General features: G+C 42.3%; 1 protein-coding gene across 5 annotated transcripts; it reads right to left on the bottom strand.

Moving 5' to 3' along the window:
* Positions 1–734: 734 nt before the first annotated feature.
* On the bottom strand, positions 735–24,900 carry LOC103027989 (Snf2-related CREBBP activator protein). Of its 5 annotated transcripts, XM_049464325.1 has the most exons (36): positions 24,678–24,813; positions 21,538–21,611; positions 18,059–21,063; positions 17,673–17,714; positions 17,075–17,326; positions 16,354–16,539; positions 16,094–16,234; positions 15,691–15,880; positions 15,422–15,591; positions 15,245–15,329; positions 15,022–15,111; positions 14,737–14,907; positions 14,314–14,540; positions 14,031–14,208; positions 13,799–13,935; positions 13,526–13,695; positions 13,134–13,326; positions 12,895–13,031; positions 12,577–12,763; positions 12,249–12,418; positions 11,967–12,127; positions 11,635–11,853; positions 10,904–11,068; positions 10,569–10,742; positions 9,636–9,947; positions 9,323–9,483; positions 8,870–9,180; positions 8,570–8,772; positions 8,192–8,361; positions 7,907–8,103; positions 7,660–7,774; positions 7,223–7,342; positions 6,920–7,099; positions 6,757–6,840; positions 4,085–6,647; positions 735–3,970 (listed from the first exon to the last, which is right to left on the bottom strand). In XM_049464325.1, the coding sequence occupies exons 3-36, from the start codon at positions 20,588–20,590 to the stop codon at positions 2,241–2,243; spliced, it is 12,123 nt and encodes a 4,040-aa protein (XP_049320282.1). In that variant the 5' UTR covers positions 20,591–21,063; positions 21,538–21,611; positions 24,678–24,813; the 3' UTR covers positions 735–2,240. The 5 variants fall into 5 exon arrangements, with proteins under 5 accessions (XP_049320282.1, XP_022524624.2, XP_022524626.2 ...); XM_022668903.2 differs by having other exon boundaries at positions 735–6,647; positions 24,678–24,900; XM_022668905.2 differs by lacking the exon at positions 24,678–24,813 and adding an exon at positions 22,473–22,567 and having other exon boundaries at positions 735–6,647.
* Positions 24,901–26,522: the final 1,622 nt, after the last annotated feature.

Raw genomic sequence — 26,522 nt, 5'->3', positions numbered from 1 at the left:
GCTGTGGTTAAGCTTAAGCTGTTCAATAATTTAAATGATTTAAGAAGATCAAAACGGAACAAAGTCACCAAGGACAATTAAAATTTTTAAGGTTTTTTTTCCTTCATCCTTCATCCACCACCAGAAACAAGACAGGGTCACATTCACCTAATACATAGGACACTTAAGAGACCCCTGAAGCCAATAATGTACAGAAACCTAAGGCTTTGGAGCATTTAGAGCAGAATAGGAGCTCATTATCATTGCTGGCTTAATTTCCAAAAGCTTCTTATTATATTGCTTGAATGCAGACTCTCAAGCAACATGGTACAGCAATTTTCAGATGTATGACATTTCACAGTGCAGAAACAATGACCAGTCCATGTATGAAAAGATCAAGCAAAGGCAGCTGATTACAGTAATCTCACTCCAGTTCAACGTCAGGGTGAATTTACTACATATACACTGATCGAAGGGGAGGTAATGGGATAGGTTGAAGCAGTCATGTTATGTTACATGAGCCCATACACGGCCCAGAAGTAGACCGCTTCCACACCTGCAGTGCACTGGACCAATCCCCAACTGAAGAGAACCCCAGAGCACTGATTTTAGGATGAACAGAAATTGAAACTCTGGACCGCTCCCAGAAAAAAAGCTAGTGTGGAAACACACTTAGTCTTTGCCTTTCAGTAGAACATAAATCACTGATCACAAGGTTTTGTTTTTCAGCAGATGTATTAAAGATGACAACAACATTATTTTTGGTCTTTTTATTCAACTGACTTTTGTCATTTCAATCTTTCAAGTAAAACAATGTGGAATTACAAGGGAACATAAGGAATGTAACAAAATTAGAAGAGACAAACCAAATAAAAAAAAGACCAACACCATGTTTTACCCCTACCCCCCAAAACAAGTCTTTACTCCCAAAATGAGACAAAGACAGCATCTTACTGCCAAGGTTCAGCTGAAAAGAAAAAAAAAATTAGAAGGTTGTTGCAGGAGTATTTCCATTTAGTCTTGCCATAAAAAGGACCAAAAAAAGGGTGACAACGATTTACACGTAAGGTGTTTTCAATTTGGTTGCACTTCAACAAAAAAGAAAAATACACCTCATGTGGTTTAGGATGGAAATATCTTTATTACACTTTGAACATTAAAAATGTTTGAAGCCCAAACGTCTTTCCTTAACAAGGCATACAAGGATCCCCCTTCCATGTGGATCAACAGGCACTCTCACTTTGTCACACTGTTTGAGACTGTCTGACAAAAAAAAACCAGAAACAATGAGAAGTAGACCATATCGACTAATACTTTGGAAAAGGTGAAAAAAATGAGGTTGCCTCATATCTGTATTGCCAAAAAGCAAACAACAAGCAGACTTCAAGATTCATCACAAGCTCAAGAGCTGTACATACACATTGTGAGGTACCAGTAGAGAAGTCATTTGATTGAAAGGAATTAAAAACCTATCACAATGGGACATTATGTGAGATGTGCAAATGGAGAAATAATATGCAGGCTGGACTTAAAAGTAATGGACAGAACAAATTACAAGACAAGGAGGTCTGAGTAAAGACTAACTCCAGCATAGTGCAGCAAAACTCACATTTACAGACCTGCTCTCTTCTTCATACCCTGGAAGAAACCACAGAATATTCTTAATTTATCAACAGACTTGAAACAAACAATAGTCAACAGCTGGCAAACATTTTTGTCACAACCCAACTGTTTAAAAACGGTATAACAATTGTACAGTCCCACTCAATTTTTTGAATGTAGCATAAATGATTTTTCGCAATCCCCTCTGCAGCACAAGTAAACTCTGTATAAAGGGTACAACCTAAGTGACCCATTTTAACACATATTTTTAGTATTCCAGTCTTTAAATGATTACAGTACATAGTGTGAACTAATAACTTTGCCCCTTGCCCAGCTTTCCAAAGTCCTTGGTGGTATGGTGAGGTATTGTCTATAAGAACATCACCGGGACTGCAATGCCACATTTTAACGGGTACCCTTTTTGTCCCATTTCTGTTGTGTATTTATTTATGCTCCCTCTCCGCTCTAAAGATGGCTTAACTTGACATAGTTAGAATGCACTAGAAGTGAGTTCAGCTTGTCACAAAGTGCAACACACCAACAGTGTTAAAGAATGGCAAGTTATACGATTGATCCCCATTTGTCCAAACCCGTAAAACCTTTTCTCGTCACTGCAGTTCATTATTTCTACCAGCTTTCCGGTCCAATTCTTGTTCTGATCAAGTCTTGCGTTGCTGGGTGGTGGAGGAGCGGGTGTTGCTAGCTGGAGTACGTGCCTGAGCTGCTGCGAGTGCAGCTACACTCCGCAGCACTCTGTCAGGTGTTCCCTCACTAGATCCAGCACTTAGCTCTGGTCTCTCGTGCTTCTGTGAGCGTCTTTCTCTCCTACTTTCACGACCTCTACTTTCTCCTGTCTTTCTTTGCTTGCTTTTTTCTTTCTCCGTGTCACTGCCAGAGGAAGGAGCTCTTGAACGTAAGCGTGGTGGTCCAGTACTTCGTGAGCTTAGGCTGCGAGTGCACTGACTGCTGTTGCTGCTGCTCCGGCTCCTGCTGCTGCCTGCACCTCTTCCACTGCTTATACTACTACAGGCACTGTGGCCTCTTGAAGACCTAGTCTCTCTGCGCTCATCCTCAACTTCTTCCTTGGTGTCAGTTTTTTTCTTTTCCTCTCTTTTGGGCTTTTTAATTTCAGTTTCCAACGGAGGTACAAGGTTGCCTGGACGCTGCCGTGTAGAGCGGGCAACAGAGGGAGTTGTTTTAGTGGTGGACTGTGAAGAATCTGATGAATGAGTTGGGGTTTGCTGGCCACTAGCTGTTTTACTAACTAAATTTGTCTTTGGAGAGTCCTGTCCCGAGTTGCCCAAAGACTTGCTGCTTTTTTCAGTAGGAGACTGCTGTCCAATTGCTTTACTCTTTGGACTTGGGGTATCTGCGGCCCTTCCTCTCATAGCCAAGAGCTTAGCAGCAGCATTTAGAGCTGAGCATCGTTTGCCTAATACCTCAGGCTCAGGTGTGGTTATAGTACTCTGTGAAGCAGGCTGGAGCCCTGTGGATTTACGAGTTACCCTTACAGGAGTTGCTCCTCTGGACTCCCCTTCTACGTTTGCCTTAAGACTGTTTTTATCTGACCGCCTTTTTCTTCTCTTATCACCTTTGTCACCCCTGGTTTCCTTCTCCAAACTTTTTTGTGATCGAGTAAAGCGTCTTTTGGGGCTGGAGGAGTCCTCAGAATCTGAGGACGACTGGGAGGAGTTGGAAGACTGCCTCCTGGCAGGTGTCATTGGTTCCTTATCAGTTCCTCTGTCTGTACTGTCTTTCTCAGAGTCTGTCTCTCGTTTTCTCTTTACAGGTATCTTACTCTCTCCTGCCCTTTTTGAACGGGATGACCGAGTGCCACAAGAAGAAATGGAGGACGGAGAGGAGGACCGGACAGATTCTTGACTGCTTTGTCTTCTTATGCTTCTTTTCCTGCATGGTGTTCGGTTTTCTTGCTCTTCTGCCTGACGCTCCTCTTCTACAGGTTTATCAGTCCCGTCACTCTCAGAGGCAGTTTGCATCATTGCTTCTGAGATTGAAGGTGCAGGTAATCTTGAATCAGATATTTGACCATCTGACATATTATCCAATCTTCTCCTTTTAGCCAGAACCTGGGAACCATCACTGTCTACTTGCTCAGAATTTTCAGAGGGTCCTACTTCCATATCCTCTGTACTTTCCATCTTTTCGTCCACCTCGGATGCATTTGAGGCCTGCAGATTTTTAGTTTCACACTGCTTTGCAGGTGAGTGAGCATTGTGTGTGGTTTCCTCAATGGAAGCCTGTAAGGGCTGATGAGGAGGTTCTGTTATTAGGTTGGGTAATGCTGGGGATGGTACAGACTCTGAAGTGAGGCTGGACCCTAATTTTTCAGACTTGTCCTCAGTGGAAGCCAGTAGGGGCTGATGAGAAGGTTCTGTTGTTATTTGGTTGGGTAATGCTGGGGATGGTACAGACTCTGAAGTTAGGCTGAAACCTGATTTTTCAGGCTTTTCCTCAGTGGAAGCCAGTAAGGGCTGATGGAAAGGTTCTGTTGTTATTTGGTTGGGTAATGCTGGGGATGGTACAGACTCTGAAGTTAGGCTGGAACCTGATTTTTCAGGCTTTTCCTCAGTGGAAGCCAGTAGGGGCTGATGAGAAGGTTCTGTTGTTATTTGGTTGGGTAATGCTGGGGATGGTACAGACTCTGAAGTTAGGCTGGAACCTGATTTTTCAAGCTCATTCTGGGCTTCAGGAGGAGTATTAGGATTAAGCATAGGATGCAGTGAATCTGGTACTTCTGGTACATCAGATAGAGGAACAGGTGGCTCAGTCAGGCCAGATGCTGGTAATGTCGGAGAAGAGTTGTTGGCCACAGCTGGTTCAGATGAGAGCTCGTGTGATGGCTGTGAAGGCGTGGGTGAGGACTGCAGGATTGTAGTGGGACTAGGAGACATTTGTTCAGGGTCTGTGGCTGTCACTGTATTGTCAGGGGAAGCCTGTGCCACCAATTCAGTAGACATAGCTAAGACTTCTGGTCCACTCAAACTAGATTTTAACAACTGCTGGGGAGTAGAATCATTGCTTGTCACAGCTGCCGGTTGTGAAGGAGAAATAGTGACTTGACTGCTTTGACAGCTAGAACTGTCACTTGTTGTAGCAACAGGCTGTAGTGAAGGTGTTATATTGGTCTGACTGATGTTAGCTGTAGGAATGACTTCTGGTTGGCTTAGAGTGTTTAAAGAGTCAGAGTGTGGAATTGTGGTTTTCAGGGTGGAGTGTTCATTATTAGGTGTCAATTCAGTGTCTGTTAGCTTTATCTCGGATTCATCCAGTGTTTGAGCTGGAGAAATTAGTACATTGGACTGAGAGGTTTCAGATACAGTTTTTTGTGGTGGGGTGGAGTCAGATAATGCAGAGCTTCCTCCTGCACACTCAGGAACAGAGTGCAAATTTACAGGTTCAACACTAGAAACAGGAGAACTAATGTTTAGAGCGGAAAGGCTTTCCTGGGAAGGGCTTTCATGTAATGTTGTAGGACGCTCTTCTGCATCACCAGATTTACCACTGAGTGCAATATTTACAGTTGAATTCTTGCGAGGGCGACCCCTCTTTCGTTTCGGTGAGTGTGGTGGACTTTGTTCCTCACTCCTTGATCCCTGTACCACTGATTTCTCTTGTTCTGTGGTTTCTTGTGGCTTAGGTGCGGCCTTGCGAGGTCGACCTCTTTTGCGCTTCACAGGCGTAAGATTGGTTGCATTGGGATCAGAAGCAACAGTTGGACTTGTAGTGCTTTCCTGTTTCTTTGGTGACAGGGGAGTGCGCCGGTCTATCCCTCTGCCTCTACCCACGTACTGCTCTCCTAACTGAGCAGCCATACGAGACTCTGTCTCCAGGCGCCGGCGCACTGGTAAGTTGCGAAGGACAGGCATGTCTGGTGAATGCGTGGGGGAGTAAGGCTGGTACCCTCTCCCTGGGCTTGAGAGTGATGATGATGGGGAGACCTGCTCCTGCCCTTGCTGTATTGGGGGAGGAGATGTGGATGGTGACTTAGGAAGGGGCTTTTCTTTGAAAAGCTGACTTGCTTGATCAGGAGAGTGAGAAGTTGTATCTTGTACTGACTCCACCTGCTCTACCTCTTCTGATGAGCCTTCAGTGTGTATTCCTCCACTCCCGCTTGCTCCCCTCCTTCTCCGTCTTGGTTCTTTCTCTTCAACAACAGTAACCAGGCGTCCAGGAAGCTTCCTAAGGACCTTTGCAGATGGGGAATCCTCTGGAAGGCCTTTAAGGACTTCTCCGTCAGCAGTTTGACGTTTGCGCGGAGAACGAGGGTGTGAAGTCAGTGAGTGCTGACCATCCTGCTCCAGCAGCTGTTCTGGGGAGCAGATGGAGTCTGACGATATAGATGCCCCCCTCTCTCTCTCGATTGTATCCTGCTGAGGAGTCCCAGACTGTGACTCTGCAACAGACTCTTCCTCTTCTTCTTTTTGAACTGGTGTCGCTACAGAAAGGTGTCCAGTGGAGCCTCTCTCTAATGATGGAGGGGCCGCATCTGAAGGCACAGATTCTGAAGGAGAAAGGGGCTGTTGAAGTGGGGATGGAGCAGGTTTGGTCTTCAACACTAAATCTTGAGTTGAATGTTGAGCTTCTGAATCAGAGGCATCCTGATCAGTTTGTGGCTTCACAGGTTCTTCCTTCGTTGGTGCTGGAGAGGCCACAAGCTCTTTGATTGCCCCTCTCCCCCGTAGACCACTTCTTATTCTTTCAGGCACTTCTCTGGGCTGGGGGGACTTCAGGCTGGAGCTTGATCCAGAAGAGCGGCTCCCACCAGGTTCAGGGACCAGGGTCTCCACTTTCTTCCCTCTCTCCTTGTCTGGTGATGGATGTGTTATGGACACATCATCCATATTAGCCGGTGTCCCTCTAAGCCTACCACTGACACGTGTAGAAGGGGCACCTTTCTCCTTATGTTTGCGTGTGCGGCGAGTTGTAAGGTGCTCTTCAGGAGTGGGAGGCATGGAGTCCTCTTCATCATTATCAGATGACTGATGCAGTTTTAGGCCCTCCTCCTTTGCCTGATCTAGTCCTTTCCTTGCAGCTTCAACTTGCTCCTGTTGCCACAAAAAACACAGTAATTAATTTCACCAATAATCATTTCCACCTATTATTTAGCTTTAGATTAACAGTTTAAACCATTTTGGTTTCCAATTAACAATTTACCTCTGCCTGTTTGAGTTCTTCTTTGCAAATATCTTCAAGTGAGGCCTCCAGGAAATTCATAGCATATCGCTCAATAGGGGTGAGCTGTTGGGAGGAAGGACAGCATGAATAACTTTGGACAACATAAAATACAAGGAAACATCAACTGATTGAAAAATATTACCTGTTCAACTAAGGCTGCAATTTCCTGTTCAGCTTTGGAAAGTTCCTCCTCTTCCTGGTCTCTGCTTTCACCATCATCAAGTGGAATATTTTCATTAAATTCTGCTAGTTCAGCTACCTGTTCAGCTTTGGCTTGGGAAGCCGCTACTATGTCCTCTTCATCCTCAGCACGACATAAGGCCTAAAAAGAAACGTAAATACAGAATGACTAATAAATAACTTTTAAATTCTCAAATCAATAAAGTTGCCATATATGTCTGGTCTGGGAGATTAATGCATAAGACTGAGAAAGAATAAACCATACCTGCTCTAAAATGTTGGTTTGCTGCTTATTGACGGCCTCTTCATCATCTGAGGGAAGAACAGTAGATTCTGTCTCCTTCTTCTCCCCCTCAGTCACATCAAACAGCTCTCTGATAGTTTGCTGTAAGAGACATTTTATATTAACTAGTTGCCCATTTTTTCTATAAAATGATCATTTGGCTTGACAATGACAATACCTACAGTTTACAATACATAACTGAAAACAGAAAGAAACAAATGGAGACAAATGTGCAGGGTTGTTCATGGCCCATACACACTGCATCCATGAAAATGTAACAAAATAAGCAGTGTTTGCTTAGAGATAAACTACATAGCTAAATGATTCATTATCAAATTAGCAGCTGCTTTTGTAAACAAATTTGTTATGAATTAGCTTGAAACACCACCACCAACAACGACAACAATATGGAACCATACCTGTTTAAAAAAAGCAGTGGTGAAGTTTCCCCCTTCAATAGCCATATCTCCCAACATCCTCTTCTGATTAGCTTTTTTCAGGATATTTTCCTCCACAGTGCGTTCACTTATCAACCTAAACAAAAATTGGAAATCAAAATTATTCACTGCAGACTTTAAAGAGATCCTTAAGTGCATAGTTTGCCTGACAAAAAATAAATTAATCTGTTTAGACAAATTAAACTAAAACTAGAATTAAAGCCAGTACCTGTAGATGTGAACATCTCTAGTTTGCCCAATACGATGGCAGCGATCTTGAGCTTGGGCATCCATAGTGGGGTTCCAGTCACTATCGTAGAATACTACTGTATCAGCCCCTGTAAGGTTCACCCCCACACCACCACTACGGGTGGATAGGATGAAACAGAATATGCGGCGGTCTGCATTAAAGCGCTCCATCAGGGCCTTAGGAGGTAAAGAAACCAAAATATTTATTAAATATAATTCTTAAAATGAACATACTAAATGCAGAGCACAAGAGCACTTTACACACCTGTCTCTGTTCCACTCGTGTGCTGCCATCCAGTCGTAAGTAAATGTGCCCATGGTAGTTGAGGAACTGTTCTAGCACATCAAGCATGCGGGTCATCTGTGTAAATATGAGCACTCTATGACCTCCAGTCTTCAGTTTTCGCAGCAGGAGGTGAAGAGTCTGCAATTTACCTACACATACAGAAAGTGTGCATTAGATAATTATAAACATTACAAACAATGTCTACATTTAACAACAGCGTACCATTTTTTTAAAATAAATAAGCTAGCTGAAAAATGTATTTTTATATTTCTAAATGTTTTGGCAATTTGTATTACATAAAAAACATATTAAACAACACTAGCAATCATAAAAAGCTAAGGTAGATTAAGCACCTACCACAGTCATACTGGATAAGTCTCAGGTCAGGAAAGTGGGTCCTCATATTGCATTGGACACGGTGCAGCACGTGCAATAGAGGCGAAACATGGGCAGACAGCATAGAGGAGAAAAGAGCCTGCTGGTGGCTGTGGGAGGGAGGAGGATGGCAGCAGTGCATGGTGATGGGCTTTGCCTCCACTGGAGGAATGACAAATGTAAACCTGCAGGGGGGAGCATTAGTCAGAATGTGTATACAAATTTTTTGCTTTAGATTTTTCTTTTATTATTGAGGGTTTGAAAGATGAACAGTAGACATACCTCTCTATGACTTCAGAAAGCAACTGAAGCCTCTCTTCAGAGTTATGAATGGATTCTTGTACAGTTCTGCACTGGTCCATGTGGTCACAAACACTCTTTGACTGAGCCATAAGACAAGACCTGTATCCAGAGTGGCTCCAACTGTTGATTACAGGGCGAGCTGGAGTGGGTCTTGGGCCTGGGAGGAAGGTGAGGAAGTCCAGAACCTCTTTTCCATACACCGGCTTGGCATTGCAGTGCACTTCATTGACTTGGATAATTTGAGAGATTCGAGTGTCTCTCTGGGCTTTACGGCGTTCTGCAAGCCAGGACTGTCAGAAATAAAACACAATCCACAATAAATTAGCATGTGCAAGAAAGACAGAAAGAAGACAAAAACAAAAAAAATGCAGCTAAATTGGAGATTTTCTGATTTGCAAACTAAAAAAAAAAAAAAAAATTTGGAATTCATACCAAGTAGAATGGGGAACGTGGTGGAGGTGGAGGCTGAACTCTCGGACGCTGAAGTGCAAATGTGTTGCTCTGAGTTTGTTGTGATGCAGGTTTAGGATTGCCCATTTGTTGGGATACATCACTACTGCTCTCTTCCCGCCCTAATGAAGCATTCACCTTAGCTACAGGAAGAAAAGGATTAAACGGGTATCATGTAAGGGTTTAGATTAAGCACAGTGAGTTTACTTAAAACAGCAAATGAATGAAATGCTGACTATGATTTATACATAATCTGTGCACAAATAAGTATTGTTCTTTATTCGTTTCTGCTCACCTAGCCCTGCACTTGGTGCTGATCCCTGTACCACCTTGAGCACAGGGCAGGTAGGTGGAGGTTGGCTAGGGCCAGAGGTAGGAGCGCGAGGCGGAGCAGCATAAACAGGAGGCCGATGGGGAGGTTGCTGAGGAGTAGGTGGTCGGAGAACAGGGCTTGGGGTACCGTGTGGGTGCAGCAAGACCGACTGAGGAGGGGCAACACGAGGGGAGGGGGGCACAGCCAGAGTGGGAACCTGCCCACTGTCTTTGCCTGCTGCCTGGCGTACAACAATCTTAACAATTCCTGGTCCGCTTACCATTGTTGACGGTACTGCACAAGAGAATGAAAACGTCATAAGTTAACATTAATTCTATTACTATTGCCCAGAATGTATATACAGAAAAGTAAAGTAGAAAATTATTTTGGACTGGGCACCATACTACTTTACTTTAGCAGAGCTAAAATCAATCCCAGTAACGAGCTTACTTTTTCAGCAGCTCAAATACAAGGCAAAAGCTGAAGCATTTTTGGAAAGCACTAAAACAAAAAATCTAATATTTGTATCTACTGCCTAAAACTAATTAAACTACTTAACACCACAAAAACACCATATATAGCTTACATTTAGCAAAGACATAAAACAAAAGGCCTACAGAATCAACTCCTCTATGGACAGAACAAAAACACAAAACAACTTTTCTTACCAATTATATTAAGAGAACGTAATTGCAGAAAAAAATAAAATCATTTCTATTTATGCGTGTCCTTTTCTTAGATAAAACAAATATTTTTAGGTAAGTCTGTGCTTTTCTTTATACCTTCCATTCAACAAACCAATACCAGGCTACTAAAAGGCATGCTCTGCTGAGTAACAGGTAGCTTGGCACCCATGCAAGAGTTATGTAGCCATCAGAAAAAAGACTGAGGATAACTCAAGGACAGCACCAATACCTTGAGCAGCAGTGAGGGGAACAGCTAGTCCAGAGCAGGCTTGGGTTGTGTTGCCTGGGCTGGGATTGGCTGAGCTGCTACCTGTCTGACTAACTGTATGGAGGACTGCCACCTGAGCTGGCTGACTAATAAGGTGGTGCTGCCCACCGCTGGAAACCAGATGCATTACATTTCCTAAAGGACACACAACCACAGGAGAAAGTGTTAGGCCATAGACTACACCAACACTTAAGACAGACTACAGGCGTGCAGGGACATCAATCTACCGATGGCTGTTCATGCAGGAAATGGGCCCAAACTGCATTCTGTTTTGGTATGACAAAATCTACACTCACCTTGAATGGGGCGAGGCTGGGGTACAGGCACTTGGTGTAGCGGGGCACCAGAGAGAGTTAGTTTGTTGCCCTGTAGCTGAAACGTGACTGGTTTACTGCCCTGACTGGATGAAACTGGACGACCAGCTAGAGAAGCCAGCTGAGCAATGCTGACCACCTCTCCAGCTAAAAAAAAGGTAAAAAACAAAAAGGTAGTGTGTTGTTTAATACATTCACAGAGCAACTGATTGGAAATGCTACACAGTTAGTATAGTCTTTCTATTCACTCTCAAAACAGCATAAATTCTTCATAGCATGGATTTAGCTTTTCAAAATCCTGGCCCACACTGACAACTGTTCGGGTGTGGTTTCAAGAAGCAAAACTCCTTGTTCTTGGCTGACAGAAGAGGATCCTGCGAAGATCTTCTGTTGCTTTAGTACATCTGCCAGACGTTTTGATATGTTGTGCATTCTGAGATCACCATACTGCTCACCATAACTGTATATAGTAGTTATCTGAGTTAGCTTAGGCTTTCTGTTCAGTCTGGCTATTCTCTCTGCAAGCTATTTCTGTCTACAGAATTTCATGGAAAATAAATGGATGTTTAAACCTACCGAGCCATTAAACAGTCAACTCACAGGTGATTTGGAGCTACAGAAATACTCTTACCAGCCCACCTGGCACCCACAAAATTATATTTTGACAAGAAAAAAATAAAAATAAATTACTAAATGACAGGGGGTGTACTTACATGGTAATCTAGCCTGCATATCAGGGCTTAGAAGAACCCTCTGTGTCATGACATTGGTAGAGGCCTGCGGGGAGGCAGGTACCATTTGAGTGCTGGGAGGTGCTGGGGGCCGAACAGCCATGACTGGGTGTGGAGCACTGGGCCTGACTGCAGCTCCAGTGGAAGAAGTGCTTGGACCCACTGGAGCTCGTGGAGCACTAACTACAGTGACAGGACAAACTGAAATAAAAATGAAAGGTTAAAAAAAAGATACAGAACTCTGTGTTTTTTGATGTTTAGATTTTCTCATGTGCAAAGAATAAACAAAAAACTGCTCCGCACACCAGGCTCACCTTGTGGTGCTGGCTGTACAGGAGGCTGAGTAGGAGTGACTTCTGTTATAAGAGGGGGCCTTGGAGGTTGGACAGCAGGAGAAACAGGACACATAGGCCTTGGGTTGTTTGTGGTGGCTGCTGATGAACGCCCTTCAGACTTGGGAAGTGGCTGGAACATTCTTTATACATTGAAATATAACATTAGTAAACAATAACTTGACCACTTGATGATTCTATTCATAATTATACATAAACCCAAGGAATTAGGGCTTAATCAACAATCAGCTTTGAATCGTCTACCTGTTCACTTTCATGCGAACAGGTTTGGGTCTAGGTGGAGGTTCAGGCGACTCAATTATCTCCTGAATCAGCTGGTGAGTCACTTTTCGGCGAGGAAGGTAAACGTCTGCTTGGTGTCGTGTCACTCGTCTCTCAAGACCAACCAGGTCAAACATTGAGAGATCACAACGCTGTAAGAAAGATGGAAAGAATTAGGTAAAGCCACATTATCATATCAAAAAATATTAAAATATGCTAACCTACAATCAGTAAGTATGCACTATTGTCCACAGATTTAACACACTCAATTCAATTAGGGATTGTACAGAGTTTGATTTAACAAGCTCACCTGAAAAGGGGAAATCTCTAAGGCGTTCGTGACAAGAGAGGCAGTGGAGAAGATAATGGGCTCAGTGATGAAGGGGGAATGGATGGGTCGTGGGTCAAACAGGTTAGGGTGGTTACACACTTTACGCAGCTGCATCAAGATGTTGATCACAGACATGAAGTGGCCACTGGCCAGAGTCTCCCTTGTACTAGTGAATAAAACAAAACAAAACAAGCAATTCACACCAAAACAATCTCGCAACACAAATTTATTAAAAACTATAATATTGTACAATGTGTTGCCTCTACTAATAAGAACAATTTTACAATAGACACTCACGAGGCCTGTGCCATGAAGTCGTCATAGAGGAAGCGCTGTCTTTTAGAGAGGCGGCAACGCACAACATGCTCATACTTCTTCGGCATTTGTTTCTCCACATCCACTTTGATACGGCGCAGCAGGAATGGCCTCAACACCTAAAACAAGGAAACCATTGAATTGGTCAGTGTAAGCAATGAGAAATTTAGTTACAAGTACCTTTACACAAACACACTTCTGCTGTCATTAAAAGTTCCCACCTTGTGCAGTCTTTTGACAAGACCCTCGTTATACTCCTGACTGCCTTCTATCATTCCAGTCAGCGGGTTAGAGAACCACTCTTTGAACTCACGATGGGACTGGAAGACATGTGGCATGAGGAAGTGCATGAGTGACCACAGCTCCATCAGACTGTTCTGCAGGGGTGTGCCAGTGAGCAGCAGACGTCGGTGACTGCATTCAGAACAGCAGCAAAAAGAAGAGCAGAGGTAGAACAGGTTTTATTAACATACCTACAAAATACCACAGCACTATATTCCAATACTTATTAGAGACAATTAAACCAAACAAAACATAAACAAATGTATACTGCAAAAATAAAAAACAGTTTGAAAAGCACACATGAAAACATTTTTAATAAATAATAAAGCACCTGTTGAAGTTTAGGAGACTCTGCCAGCGCTGGGACTTGAAGTTTTTGATGTTCTGGGCTTCGTCCAGAATCAAGTACCTCCAAGACTTGCGTCTAAAGGCCTGATGATCTTGCAAAACTAGCTTATATGAAGTAATGCACACATGGAAAGCATTGGGTTTGGTCCAGCCCTATATAAAAAAAGAGGCAAAAAATACTTTAATAATACCTATACACATGTAACTAATAATAACATTTTGTTAATTGTTTGGATGATTAAAAGTTTATGTCTACCTGTCTCTTCAGTTTACGCTCCTTCTGGCTTCCATAGTAAGTAAGGATTTTGAAGCCAGGACACCAGCGCTTCAATTCCATCTCCCAGTTCAGCATCACACTGGTGGGCACTATGATTAGATGAGGCCCCCAGTTACCTAGGAGAAACAGACAGTATTGTGTAAAATGTCACCAGTCTACTTGTGTCAGAAAACAATTTTCTATGCAACAGAATTGTACATAGATATCTTACCCTTTTCACATGCCAGATGGGCCAACAAAGCAATGGTCTGAATAGTTTTACCAAGTCCCATTTCATCTGCCAGTATACCATTAAGTTTCTTTTCATACATGGTGACCAACCAATCCAGTCCGATGTGCTGGTACTCACGCAAGTTTCCATGAAGTAAGAACGGAATAGGAGTTTTCACCTGGAATGAGAGAAAGAAACAAACAAATATATATATTTATATATGGAAAACGATGGACGAAGGGAAAACAACAAAAACACACTAAACCCAAGAACACAGCCTTACCTTTGTTGTGGCCAGGGTATACCCTTTAGGTTGAAGGCTCTCAGCAGTAGCAGCAATATGACTGATCTCCTTCTTAGGGCGTGGAGCTGCAGAAATTGTGGGGCTGTGATCTCCTTCCCTCAGTAAAATCTCCATTCCCTCTCCTCCATCATCCTCTTCCTCATCTTTATCACTCTCCTGTGCTTTAGCATCCTCCTCTTCATCACTATCTTCAGCTGCAGCTGAATCTGAAAGTTGATCATAAATATCGAATAAAAAACAAATTAAAAAATTCTGTAATGTGACAGATTTTCTTAAAAAATATGATGCATTTCAAAGAACCATCATATGTATTTCAATAACATTTACAGAGCTATTAATGATGAAAATTTCACTGTTATTTAGAAATAAGTCAATCTTGGTGCACCACAACACTAGAACTACCTGAGGAGGTGCCACTCTCATCCCCACTATCATCCCCTTCAGTTTCTTCCTCTTCTTCTTCCTCAGTGCCCTCAGATTCATCTGAGGACTCTGGCGACGCTGAGGGTTCTTCAAAGTCAGAGGCATATGCTCCCCTATACTTCTCCAGCAGTTCCTCCATACTCATCTCTCCTGAAGATCAAAGGTACAACAAAGACAAAGTTATAAATAAATAAATAAAATAAATAAATAAAAATGTAAAAATATTATTTATGTTTCTGAATATGGACATGCATCTGTAGTTACCCTCTCTGGCCAAGTCATCAAGTTCCTCTTCATGATCTCCATCTCCTTCAACTTTCTCCTGGGCTTCGATGGTGTCCTCCACATCTTCCGCTTTGAAGGTACAGAAAACAAAATCGGTACAAATATTCAACGTGTTTCTTCAAAAGGTAAATTTTTCTCTGAGACACTGATCTTGTTTATTATTTAAATCAATGAATCAATGTGATATTGGCCATCAACTCACCATCTTCCTCATTGGCTGAGAACTCTTTGTCCTCATCTTCAACTGCTAAGGAAGAATTTTCCGAGACCTCTTCTGATGGTGATCCCTGTGAGACAAATATGCATTTAGTTTTGAAACACCACAAAGCCAAAAGAGAGAAAATAGTGTGCTGACTTATGTAAACAATCCTTGTTGTACCTGCGGGAGAGTGAAGGTGCTGAGCAGCTGGTCCAGGGGAAGTGTGCCTTCCTGCCTCAGTAACTCAATTTCTCTTCTCTGAGTCTCTGCATCATTTCCTTCTTGTTGCTCCTCCACCTCAATTGTCTCTTCATCATCTTCCTCCTCACATGGAGGCTCAAAGTCTCTATCTGCAAAGGTATAGAGGAGAAATAAGATTAAGGAAATATATTACATGACATTCTATCAGTCACTAGAACCAACAAATTCACGCAGATCAACTTTCTCACCATCCTCATCTGTAGCATTTATCTGTGAGTTACGGAGCGGAACACTGGTGCTGGCCGTAGGAGTGGCATGAAGGGATTGACTAAGCAGGTCAGAGTAGCGCTCCGTTTGTCCAACAATGAAGTCCAACTGGAGATCAAGTGCCTTCTTACGCTTCTCCTCCAAGCGAGACTGCTGTTTATACTGCACCACCTGTGTGAAGGATATAAATATTTTTAAACATATGAGCACATTACATATTTTATATAATATATGTGTACTTCATAATATAAACTATAAACAGACCTGTACTAATACGTATTATACACATTGCAGACAATGGAAAATGCAAATAAGACTTTCATCAACCATTTGTTAATATTAGAAACTGAAGTTATTACACAACAGGCGCAACTGATGCATCACCTTCTCAACACTGCTCCAGAAAGTGCGGACCTCCTTAGCAATGGATGCAGCAACTCTTCTCAGTTTGGCCTGCTCTTCACGCTTTGCTCTTTCCTCTTTCTGTCTTAGCTCCTCATGGTGTCGCATTACCATCCGCACCACCTGTAACCGCAAGCCAATTTATTTAGTGCAAAATATCCTAATTTTGTCGTACACATTTACTCATTTTGTAATATAAAAAAAATAAAAATAAAATAAATAAATAAAAACAAGAAACATACTTTTCTAGCTACACCTCTTTTCCAACGCCTCTCCTGTGCAAAGTCAGCAGAAAGCCACTGCATCTCCTCACAGAGGTAGTCCCAATGCACTTTGGGTCGGACAGGCTCGGTCACACGAGACAACCGTTTTAGGGACCAGAATCCTTCCCGTTTCAGGGCAAGTGTCCGATGTTCAATATCTGCTTCCTGTTAGAAACACAGTATACATAAATAAACTTAGTGTGGTTTAAACCAAATGTTTAAGGAAAGCTTTGTCTCTAAAGATGCTTATTAATCACTACAATTACTTAATAAACATTAGTTATAGGCCTTTTACTTAGAGAACGTTATAGCGTAGTGGGTGTGTAACTGGGACTGCTTTGTGTATCTATATATTGACTAACATGCAGTGCCAGTTTTACAAAATAACCAGCATATCATTGTGCATTTAGAAAATTGCTGTACACCTTATCATTTAAAACTGGTATGTTCAAAACTGATGTAAGAATCTTAATGTGAGAATCGTAAAGAAATGTCCTGGATCTTCTAGATCATGTGAATATATCTAAAAAACGAATAAAACACAACACTCAGTGAATTATTATATAGCTCTTTTTTTATACTGGCGTTTTCAGCAATATCAGTATGTGTGTGAAGGCCATTCACACAATAACAAAATACATTTAATCCTTTATACAAGGCAACCCAGGGGAAAAATAGGCTCACACTACCACATACTCACATGCTTTGCCAGCTCTGCCATGTCAGCGTGCTTGTCTGAGCGAGGTCGCTGGGAGAGCATTTGATCTGACTGAGAGGCTCCACCAGAGGCTTGGGATGATGTTTGTTTGCCATGAGAACCACACAGAGGTGCAGCTCTGTCTGATTGAAGTTGGTTCCAGTCACCTGATGAGGAAGCAGGAGGTGGTGATGGTGTACGAGAGGTGCAGGGTGTAGAACCCGCAGTGGCCCTGCCAGCGATCCACTGACGAACCTGAAAGAGAGCAGGAAAATACATAAGTAAATCAAAATGCTATACATTTATACCAATTCATTCATAATAAAGAAAGAGATTTAGAGCAGCAAAAAAAGAGAGCAAAGATTTGCAAATCAGCCAACGTGGGCCTAGACAAACACGTGGCCTTCTCAGTGAAAAGAACATTTAAAAATGTCTGTACTTTATATAAATCAGAACATGCAAGTGTGAGTGGAACAAAACGTCTGTGCACTTTATACTAGGCTCCAGTCAGGTTAGAATTAGCAAAGGAAGTGTTGGATTGTAAGTCAGACCAACAGTCTCAGAACAAGAGATGCCTGGAGAAGATTCTGACACCTCTTACCTTCAATAAAAAGGTCTGTCTGTCTGTCCTGCTCTGTCCACGCTGCAAAACACACATGGCTCAGCATGCAGCCAACTAGTGCACCAGAATCGGATGCCTGCATTCACACAGCTATGAATAGTGCACATGAGCACAAATAGATATTCTAAATCTCGGCTGTTTAACAGATTGTTAATAAATGCACTTCTCTTTGAACTTACAGATGTTGAGATTATCCTTTAAATGTTTCATCTGCCATTCTAACACTAATTAACCTAGCATTCTAAAACAAACAGATAAAAGCAAAGTAAGAAAGAGCTAAACATGCTTTATTTTATGACTTATAAAGCATGAACAAAGAACCTAAAGGTGATCAATGACAAGACAGTCAAAAATGTTGCCCTTACCTTATTCTGTGCTGAAGAGGAAACATGGATGCTATCATCTGTCTGAGCTTCCATAGAACTGTCTGCATCTCCATCACTGCTCTCCTCTATAGTAGCATCAAGTTGCCCCTGTGTGGTGTTCTCAGCATCTTTTGTTTCTGCCAAATGTTGAACTGGTGAGTGCTGTTCTTCCACTTCCAACTCACCACCCAGTGACATGGAATCCTGGCATGGTTGGTTGGCAGAAGATTGTTTAGACTGGTTCCGCTCAGAGATGGCACTGCACACACTGCTCCATGCACTAGTTTGTGCTGGGGCAGACGAAGCATCCTTTGAGAGAGGCTCATGTTGGGGAGTCTGAGTTTCAAGCCCTGGGGAGCACTGAGATTCATTTTCAGCAGTCTTCTTTTCAGAGTCATCTTTTGTAGATAGACAACTAACATTAGGGGCAATGCTTGTGGAAGAAAAGCTGGAAGAAGCCAGAGCTTCCTTTTCAGATGGACCTGCTGTGTCTTCATACATAGGGTCCACAGCAGAGTCATTTTCAAAAAGGCACTCTACAGAAACTGTGTCTAAACCATCATTGGGGGTGCTAGACTGGACAGCCGAGTCCTGGTTTCTGGAAATCTTAGCTAACATAGACGGAGGATGTTTGAGAAGAGGAGTCTCACCTCTCTTTAAAATGAGCAGCTTTGGATCAATAACACCAGATGAAAGTGAAATATGAGACACGTCTGGTTTGTTTTCTGTTAATTCCACATTTTCCTCTTGCACAGAGGAAGTTGTGTTGATTAAGCTAAGGTCTGACAAAGTTAAGGTGCTCGCAACACTGGAGCAGACAGTGGGCTTTGGAAACACATTTTGCATGCAGCTTTGAGGGGTGGACACATCACTTAATTTTTCCATAGGGGTTACAGTTGATGTACAGGATGAGACAATTTGTGAAGCCAAAACACTTTCTGGATAAGAGGACAGAGCATCAAGCTCCCTCGACAAGGTTTCTGTTAAAGGTTCAAAAGAATGTTTATCTGCATGGTCTCCATCTACTTTGTCTGTTAACAGTAGCTTAACATCTTCATGAATAGAATCTGAGGGAAAACAGGGCATCGTGCACTCATAGACAGTAACAGATGACTGAGATTCAGGACAATGCATTACAGCCTCCGTGCTAACATCAATCATCTCAGCATCCTCAGTGCTCTCACACTGCCCATCTATCAGAGGTGAAGACTCGCTTACTACCAACCATGTGTCCTCCATACCTGGCTGCATCAGAATACCTACGTCAATGAAATTTTTCACTTCAACAGCACTTAATCCAGAGAGCTCCTCTGAATCCTCAGTCTGCTTGTCATCCACATTTAGGTTACCTGGGATCGAAAAGCCATCATTAACACATATTATCTGTGAGAGTTTATGATCTGTTGGAATGGAGTCTTGTCCGTGTTGGATCAAACAGTCACTGCTGGTTTGGGAAAGACATGGCTGATCCGAGTCTAGTCCTTCTGAAGTTGTACACTTCTGCAAGAGACTACTTTCGTCAGGTTGGCGATCTGGGTACACAGTCACTTGTATGCTGTTGGCACAGTCATTCTGTTTAACAATCAAATCTGCAGAGCCACAGAGCACTGCTTGGGACCCTTCAGTCACTTTGGGGGACTCTACATTATGAGGGCACGTTCCATCCCCCGGCACCTTTGGTACTTCAACAGAAATATCATAAAGTATGTCTGTAACAGCCACACTGCCAAACAGGTCTCCATCTACAGATCCTTGATTCTTACTCCCCTGCTCCCCACTTTCACCAGTCATGTTTTCCTGTAAAACAGGTATAGGGGTTCCACTGCAATTCACATAGTCAGGGCTCAGCTGGGTCTCTTTCATAGCCTGTGCATTCAAAGGCTCCTTAACGGGAACAGGTGTATTGTGAGAGAAGGTAACATTAGGGACAGTTCTTTGTGCAACAGAGGCCAAATCAGCCTCCACTGCAGCAAGGGGAGGTGGTTGGAGGCATTTAGGGAGGTATCCGTCACCCTCATCAGTGTCATTTGGAGTGCCATTTCCATTGTCTCTGGGAGCAGACCTTTTAGACAGAGGCTCCTCTTGCTTTGCAGGCAAACCTGCTGAGTTTGAGTGGAACTCACTGTAGTCTGGCCCCACTTTCTCTCCTGGTTTTGTACCTGAACCAATGCTGTTCTCTTTTGTGTGGTCCTGCATGGTATTCTTGGTGTTAGTAGGCTCAGAGGATGTGGCTGTGATTGTTGCTTTAAGAGGTGCATTTTGGGACTGCTCCAAATATCCAGGTTGCTTCTGGTCTCTGTCCGTTGCTTCAGAGCAGACTGAAGAGTCGTACAGAGAAGGGGAGAGATGGGTAATCTCTCCGGCTGTGTGCAGTGCTTCAGGAAGCGCCTCTGGATCAGTGTTTGACTTGAATTCCAGACACGCTTTCTCTGAAGCCAGGGGTTCCATTTCCATCTCAACAGCGACATCTCCAGTAAATTCTGTGTTAGAAGTCTGGTTCTGGCAGTGGCCCATGTCAGCGCCCTCAGCCATGTCTCTCTCCCTGTGTGCAAGACTTGCTTTTTCAGTGTTACACCCGTAATGTAAATCCTGCTCCTTTCTAATATGGTCTGTCTCACAAACTGAAAGTCTGTGGGAGAGATCCTGAGAGTCTCCAATAGCAGCTGACCCCAGTTGTCTTTGGACAGTCTCAGTATTGAAATCCAAGGCTGTTTTTTCCTCAGACTCCTTGGTGTTGCAGCTTTTCCAAACCACTGTGGTGCTCTGCTCTTTACTTGCAGCCTTTGCGTCTCCTTTCTGCTGCTCCAGCTCAATTGCAGGGCCAACCAGTGGTGGTGGTAGAGGGGCAGCTGCGACCGGCTGCAGGGCATGCTGGGGTGGCCCGGCCACATTCTGCGCAGCCGCAGGGATGCCACCCAGCAGAGCCACAGCCGGAGGGGTGCGTTGCTGCACCACCTCCTCTCCTAATCTTTCTTCTTTTAGACTGCCTCTGCTACACACTGCACCTAAAAAAGTGGACAGGAGGTTAGTGATAAAGTGTGCTTAAAACAATTGAATGTTAATATATGAAATGTACAGCTTACTGACAACCATAAGAGACAATATGAAGTTTATGCTTAAATATATACTATTAGCAGACTTATTTTTATACTGTGGCATAATATGTTGATTCTCAAACATACGCCTTTCTTTGCCAGTTTTTTGCTTGAGTGCAACATCAAATAATAAAGCTTGACTAATTTAACTTGCCATCTGTAAGACTGCATCTACTTCAACCATAGCATGTCACAGCATGGCACATTGTGTATCATATTTCACATTTGTAATAAGTAAAACACTTTTTCAATGTGAAATGCATACTATTTTAAGCACATAAACCAGCAGTCATTAGTCAACAACAACAACTGGCACTGCAACAGCTCAAATGCTAAATGCTAACCACAACAACTAGCTTATATGGGAGTATAGCAGCTGATTACCTGTATGTGGTGTAGGACCAGGCTCTTCTGTACTTTCCACTTCCAGGATGCTGAGATCAGGGATACCACTGCATCTAAAAAACAAACAATTCCAAAAGTGTTAATCCAAGTTATTTATGCACAGACTCTGAAGCTAGTACACAAACAATAAATCCATGTGAATCATGCTGCTTATACAGGTCTTAACTTTTTAAAAAGGTTACTACATATGTATTTGATGGTGATCATGAAGACTGGATACAGGATAACCAGAGTACATACAACATGCTCATTTTATTGCAGTTTAAGGATAGAATTCCTTAACTACTTGTTGACACATATCTACATTAGCCACTACATGTAATTACACATGTAATGATGCATTATCATACATATAACAGCAGTAGCTAGTTCTTTAAAGGTTCTCTCATTATGTAGCCAGCTGACTAGTGCTAGTTAACCGGCAATGGCCTATATATGAACCAGAAGTGCAGACGACACAAATCCCCTTTTCTCTGCAGTAAAATAGGTTATTCACATTCTGAATACTTTGAGGGATTTTAAGACTCCTACAGGTTACATGGAGAAGCTGCCTGTTCACTCTCTACTCCACTTAATAATTTCAGATCAGGAACAGGGATCAAACCCAAATTCTGCAGGTTTGAAAATAAACATAAAAACGAGACAACTGTAACAAAAATAAAGGTTTGGAGGACATGAAATGTTTGATTTGTATGATTTACGTGTGTATACTGGCCTGTTAAATGGTTAAGTTATAGTAGAGCTCAGCTCTTACTGTGGACAGATGGGTTAGCTAGTTAGCTATATAAACTAAGCTAGCCTGTTTAGCTAATTGTTTGGCCTAATTACCTAGGTAATTGGCTAGCAGTGTAAGTTAGTAGGTTAGTTTGCCAAAAGACAGCTAGCTATCTAGCTATATTTTAACCGGTTCTCACATTCAAGCAGGCATATCGAGAGTGCGGGACTGAGCCGCTCTGATTTCCTCTGCTGCTGTTGACGGTCGACACCACGGCTGCAAGTTCAGTGAGCGGCGGCAGGCTGTACTGTGCTGCCGCGGCGGCTGCAGAGGCTGACTACAGCAAACCCGGGCCTTTACCCTCTCATTTAGCGCGCCACAGACGCCAGGGTCAGTTGCTGTGCACGTTAGAAGGCCGCCTGTCAGCATTCAGCCCCGACTACCAAGCTACAGTCTGTGGTATTTCAGTGTTCAGTGCTTCGTGAGGCAATACAGTGAGAACTTGAAGCTGGGTAGTTAGCTAACAGTTAACTGGCGGGCTAATGCGCTGACTCGGTTTAACATTAGCGAGCTCACTCTCGAGCATAGCTATAAGTTATATAACCTAACAACTCGTCCAGGCCCGTGGTGTGGACTGTTCTGGTAGTTTTTCCTCTGTTAACTTAATTAAACGTAGCCAAAATCCCGAATTTTCTCACACGCCGCTAGCTAGCCTAGCCACCTAGCTAATAATGTTGGCTAGCGAGTGGGGGAAACCGGGTGACGTCAATAAGCGTGGTCATATGTGTGTGTGTGTGTGTGTGTGTGTTTGAGCTAGCTAGTTCGCAACACAGCTATTACAGGCTATCTCCAGTATGGACAAAGATAAAGAACACGTAGGTTAATTAACAATTTTATTCTCTTTACTAAATATTTTACTCTTTATAAGTTTAACATGAACTGCTCTGTTTACTCTTTAATTCCTTTAAACTGATAGCTAGCTAGTTTAAATAACCCCCAAAACAACACATTTGATATAACGTTAGTTATTTAACTAGCTAACCTATTATGAAAGTTATGAAAGCACTACTTAACTTTTTTATTAGTCTGTTTTCTTTCACTATCAATTCTGTTGTCGTAGTTGTAAGTTATGTTCTGTAACTTGAAGAACTTAGTATTTAATATGGTGTATGTATTGTGTGCAGCATGTTTTGTCTTTCTACTACTTACTAAAATAACAACAAATGCAGATGAGAACTGTCCAATGAAAACAGAATTTGTCTTTTTAAACTTTTAAAATTTAAACTTCAAACATTCATTACTTTATTTACTTTACTTTTTTTTAGCTAAGCCTGTTTTAAATAATTCTAAAGAAAAGAAAATAGTAAATAGCTGGTCATGTGTTTATTTATTTTTTTTCAACGTAGTCGACCTCCCCCATCCTTTTATTTATATATATTTTTTCATTTAAATCTTGCTTATATTTTTATTTTATGATACATATATTTTTATATAATGTATTTCAATAGTTTTTCAATGCAGTGACTAAGTGCATTAATGTGTTCGGTAGGCTAGCTAACGTAAACATTTGAACAGCTTGAATTTACTCTTATCTATTGAAATTATAAAACTAGTTAAAAACTAAGGAAAAAATCAGAACGAAAGATGACATGCATTCTGTAATGTTTCAAACGTTCTGTACGTTAAATACAAGTTAACTTAATTTAGTTAACCTAGGTAAGCAGGTGAGAACTTATTTAGGGAGTGTTGATAGTTAACTAACCTAATGCTAGCTAATGTCTCACTGAAGTGACTTAAGTATGAATGTATGAGGTCAAGTATGAACTAGCTTAGCTAACTAGATAAATCATCCAGCTTTTAAATAAAATGCTGGGTTAAACTAAACTAAGGTTGGCTAACTAACTAATTAGCTAGCTAGTTAACTAAGCACACTCTCAAGCTTTACATTCGACACACTGGAGGATATTTACCTTTAACTAGATTTTACAGCATAGAAAACCTGTAGCTAATTTGGCTAATATAGACGGTTAACGTTAATCGACTATGAAAGAACACAGTAGCTACGAGTTAACCTAATTACTGTATAGTTTAACTCCTGGATGGAAGATTTTTTGGTAAAGTGAGGTATTAAACCCAGCTAGCTCTGGTCTTAAGAGAGAAACAGAGGGAGCATCAGCTGATCGAAATGTTTATCTGTTGGCCTGAACGCAGCCAGCCAGTCTAAAGGCCTTTAAAATGAGTTGTGTTCCTGCAGAAAGGTGCGTTTTCCAACTTAACACCTAAAAGACTCAACTTGTCCCGCCATGTCAAAGTCCCCCCACTGCCTCTAAATGCCCCCTCCCCTTACACTTCCCCCGGCTCCCCCCTCCTCTCACCGCCGCCGCCATCTTAAGTTCCCACCTACCTGAAATTTCCGAGCACTTTTCTTTTACTAAATTCTCGCAGAAGGAGTCGCCATCCGCGCCAAATCGTACTCAATCCGTGACGGGGCCGATCCAAACTATCTCTCGGTACCCAACGAGGTACTGGCAGGTTCGTGAGATCAAGTTAAAGAGCGGTCCAACAGAGACTGGGTTCGGATCGCTGAATGTAGCGGTTGCGGGGAGGAGACTTTCGACGCAGCGAAATGGAGGAGCGAGCGACTGCTGAGCGAGAGCCGAGCGCCCGCGGGAAATCTCGCGAGACTTCACGCGCCGCGCTGTAGTGCCGCATGAGAAAGCCGGTGCTGCTCGTGTTTGGAGGAGTTGGGCTCCATTTCTGTGAAGTTTTTGGATATTAACACATTTTAATATTAATATTTAATAAATCCTGCGTTGTTTTTTTTTTTTTTTTTTTACATTTTTAAACAGCTCAGACCATTACAGTTAAACTGTGAGAGCTGCCTGAATAACCGCCACCTTTTTTACAGTAGAGGAACAGGAATAACAGGACACAATATAAATAAACAATGGTTAGAATATTATATATAGTTAGATCTGATCTCTGTAGTCCTTATTTTTGCTTTATCTGGCCAAATTTTCGAAACGTTTTTGTTTTGAGATACTATTGTCTGCTGAAACTTACCTGGTACGGCTTTTAAGCTGATAATGTCCCTGAAGTTGAAGTAAAAATGTTTGTTTTAGTTGTAGCTATTTATGATGCAGTACTGTAAGCCAGGTTTTAGCTCCAGGTGTGGAGACCCAATTCACAGCCTCCCCCTAAACACCAGTTCATGAGATAGTTGGCTTGGCTGTGCTGTTCCTGCTAAAAAGAAAACAGCTGGTCATCCAGAAAGTCATATCTAGGCTGGTAGACTAGCTCTTACAAAGCATAGGGTATTGTTTGTATTTTTTTTTCAAGAGTACTCAAAATAATTCTTAAAATCCTGCTGAACAGTGGTCCCCAGGACTTTGTGTGAATAACACTGTTATAGACTACAGCAGATCAACCTATCCCTGCTGCTATTAAAAAAAATCCAGCTCAAGCCCAGCTCGTCATCCAGAAAAAAATAAACTATGTTGGTTTAAGACCTAGGTAACACGCTAACATTTCTTAACAGAGATGTAATTGTTAAACCATGGCAAATTTTCCTTTTGTGTAACAATTTTGCACTGAATATATGTGGCAAAAGGTTCCACACAAAAATCCCAAGGGTTGGGCCATGAACAGTCATGGATGGTCAGATTTCTGCACACCACCACACCTGATCCAGCTCATTGTGCATTGCCAGGTTCTGTAGATCTGTTAGTGAAGTGAAATCAGCAAACTGTGCTGGACACTGGCCCCTATTGCCAAACACTGCAAAAGAAAACTCAGCTTCATTTCTGGGGTGGGGAACTGCAGTCCTGAGCCCAGCAACATTTAACTTCCCTCATCTAAACAAACCTACTAAACCTGGAAATGAACAAAAGAGTTTTTACAGGCATGCCTGAATTGGTACCTCAATTTTGCAAACTTTGGACACCAAACATATTTTTTTTGAGCACTGTGAAATCAGGATAATTGTTTGATGAACCAGTGCTGTCAAAGAGTGCCTACTCACTCAAAATAACACTCTGATCCTTGCTTACCAGCCCTAGGTCCCACCAGTTATGTTACTAAAAAAGCACTCGTCAGTTCAGGGACATCTACAACCCCTGGCAAAAAGTATGGAATCACCAGTCTTGGATGAGCACTCCTTCAGACATTTCATTCTGTAAAACAAACTCTGATCAAAAACATGATACAATAATAAGGTCGTTCCAAAGTGCAACTTGTTGGCTTTCAGGAA

Source organism: Astyanax mexicanus, chromosome 15, assembly GCF_023375975.1.
Source record: "Astyanax mexicanus isolate ESR-SI-001 chromosome 15, AstMex3_surface, whole genome shotgun sequence".
Classification (NCBI taxonomy): Eukaryota; Metazoa; Chordata; class Actinopteri; order Characiformes; family Acestrorhamphidae; genus Astyanax; species Astyanax mexicanus.
The sequence above is the reverse complement of the archived record's forward strand: the minus strand, read 5'-3'. Positions and strand labels throughout refer to the sequence as shown.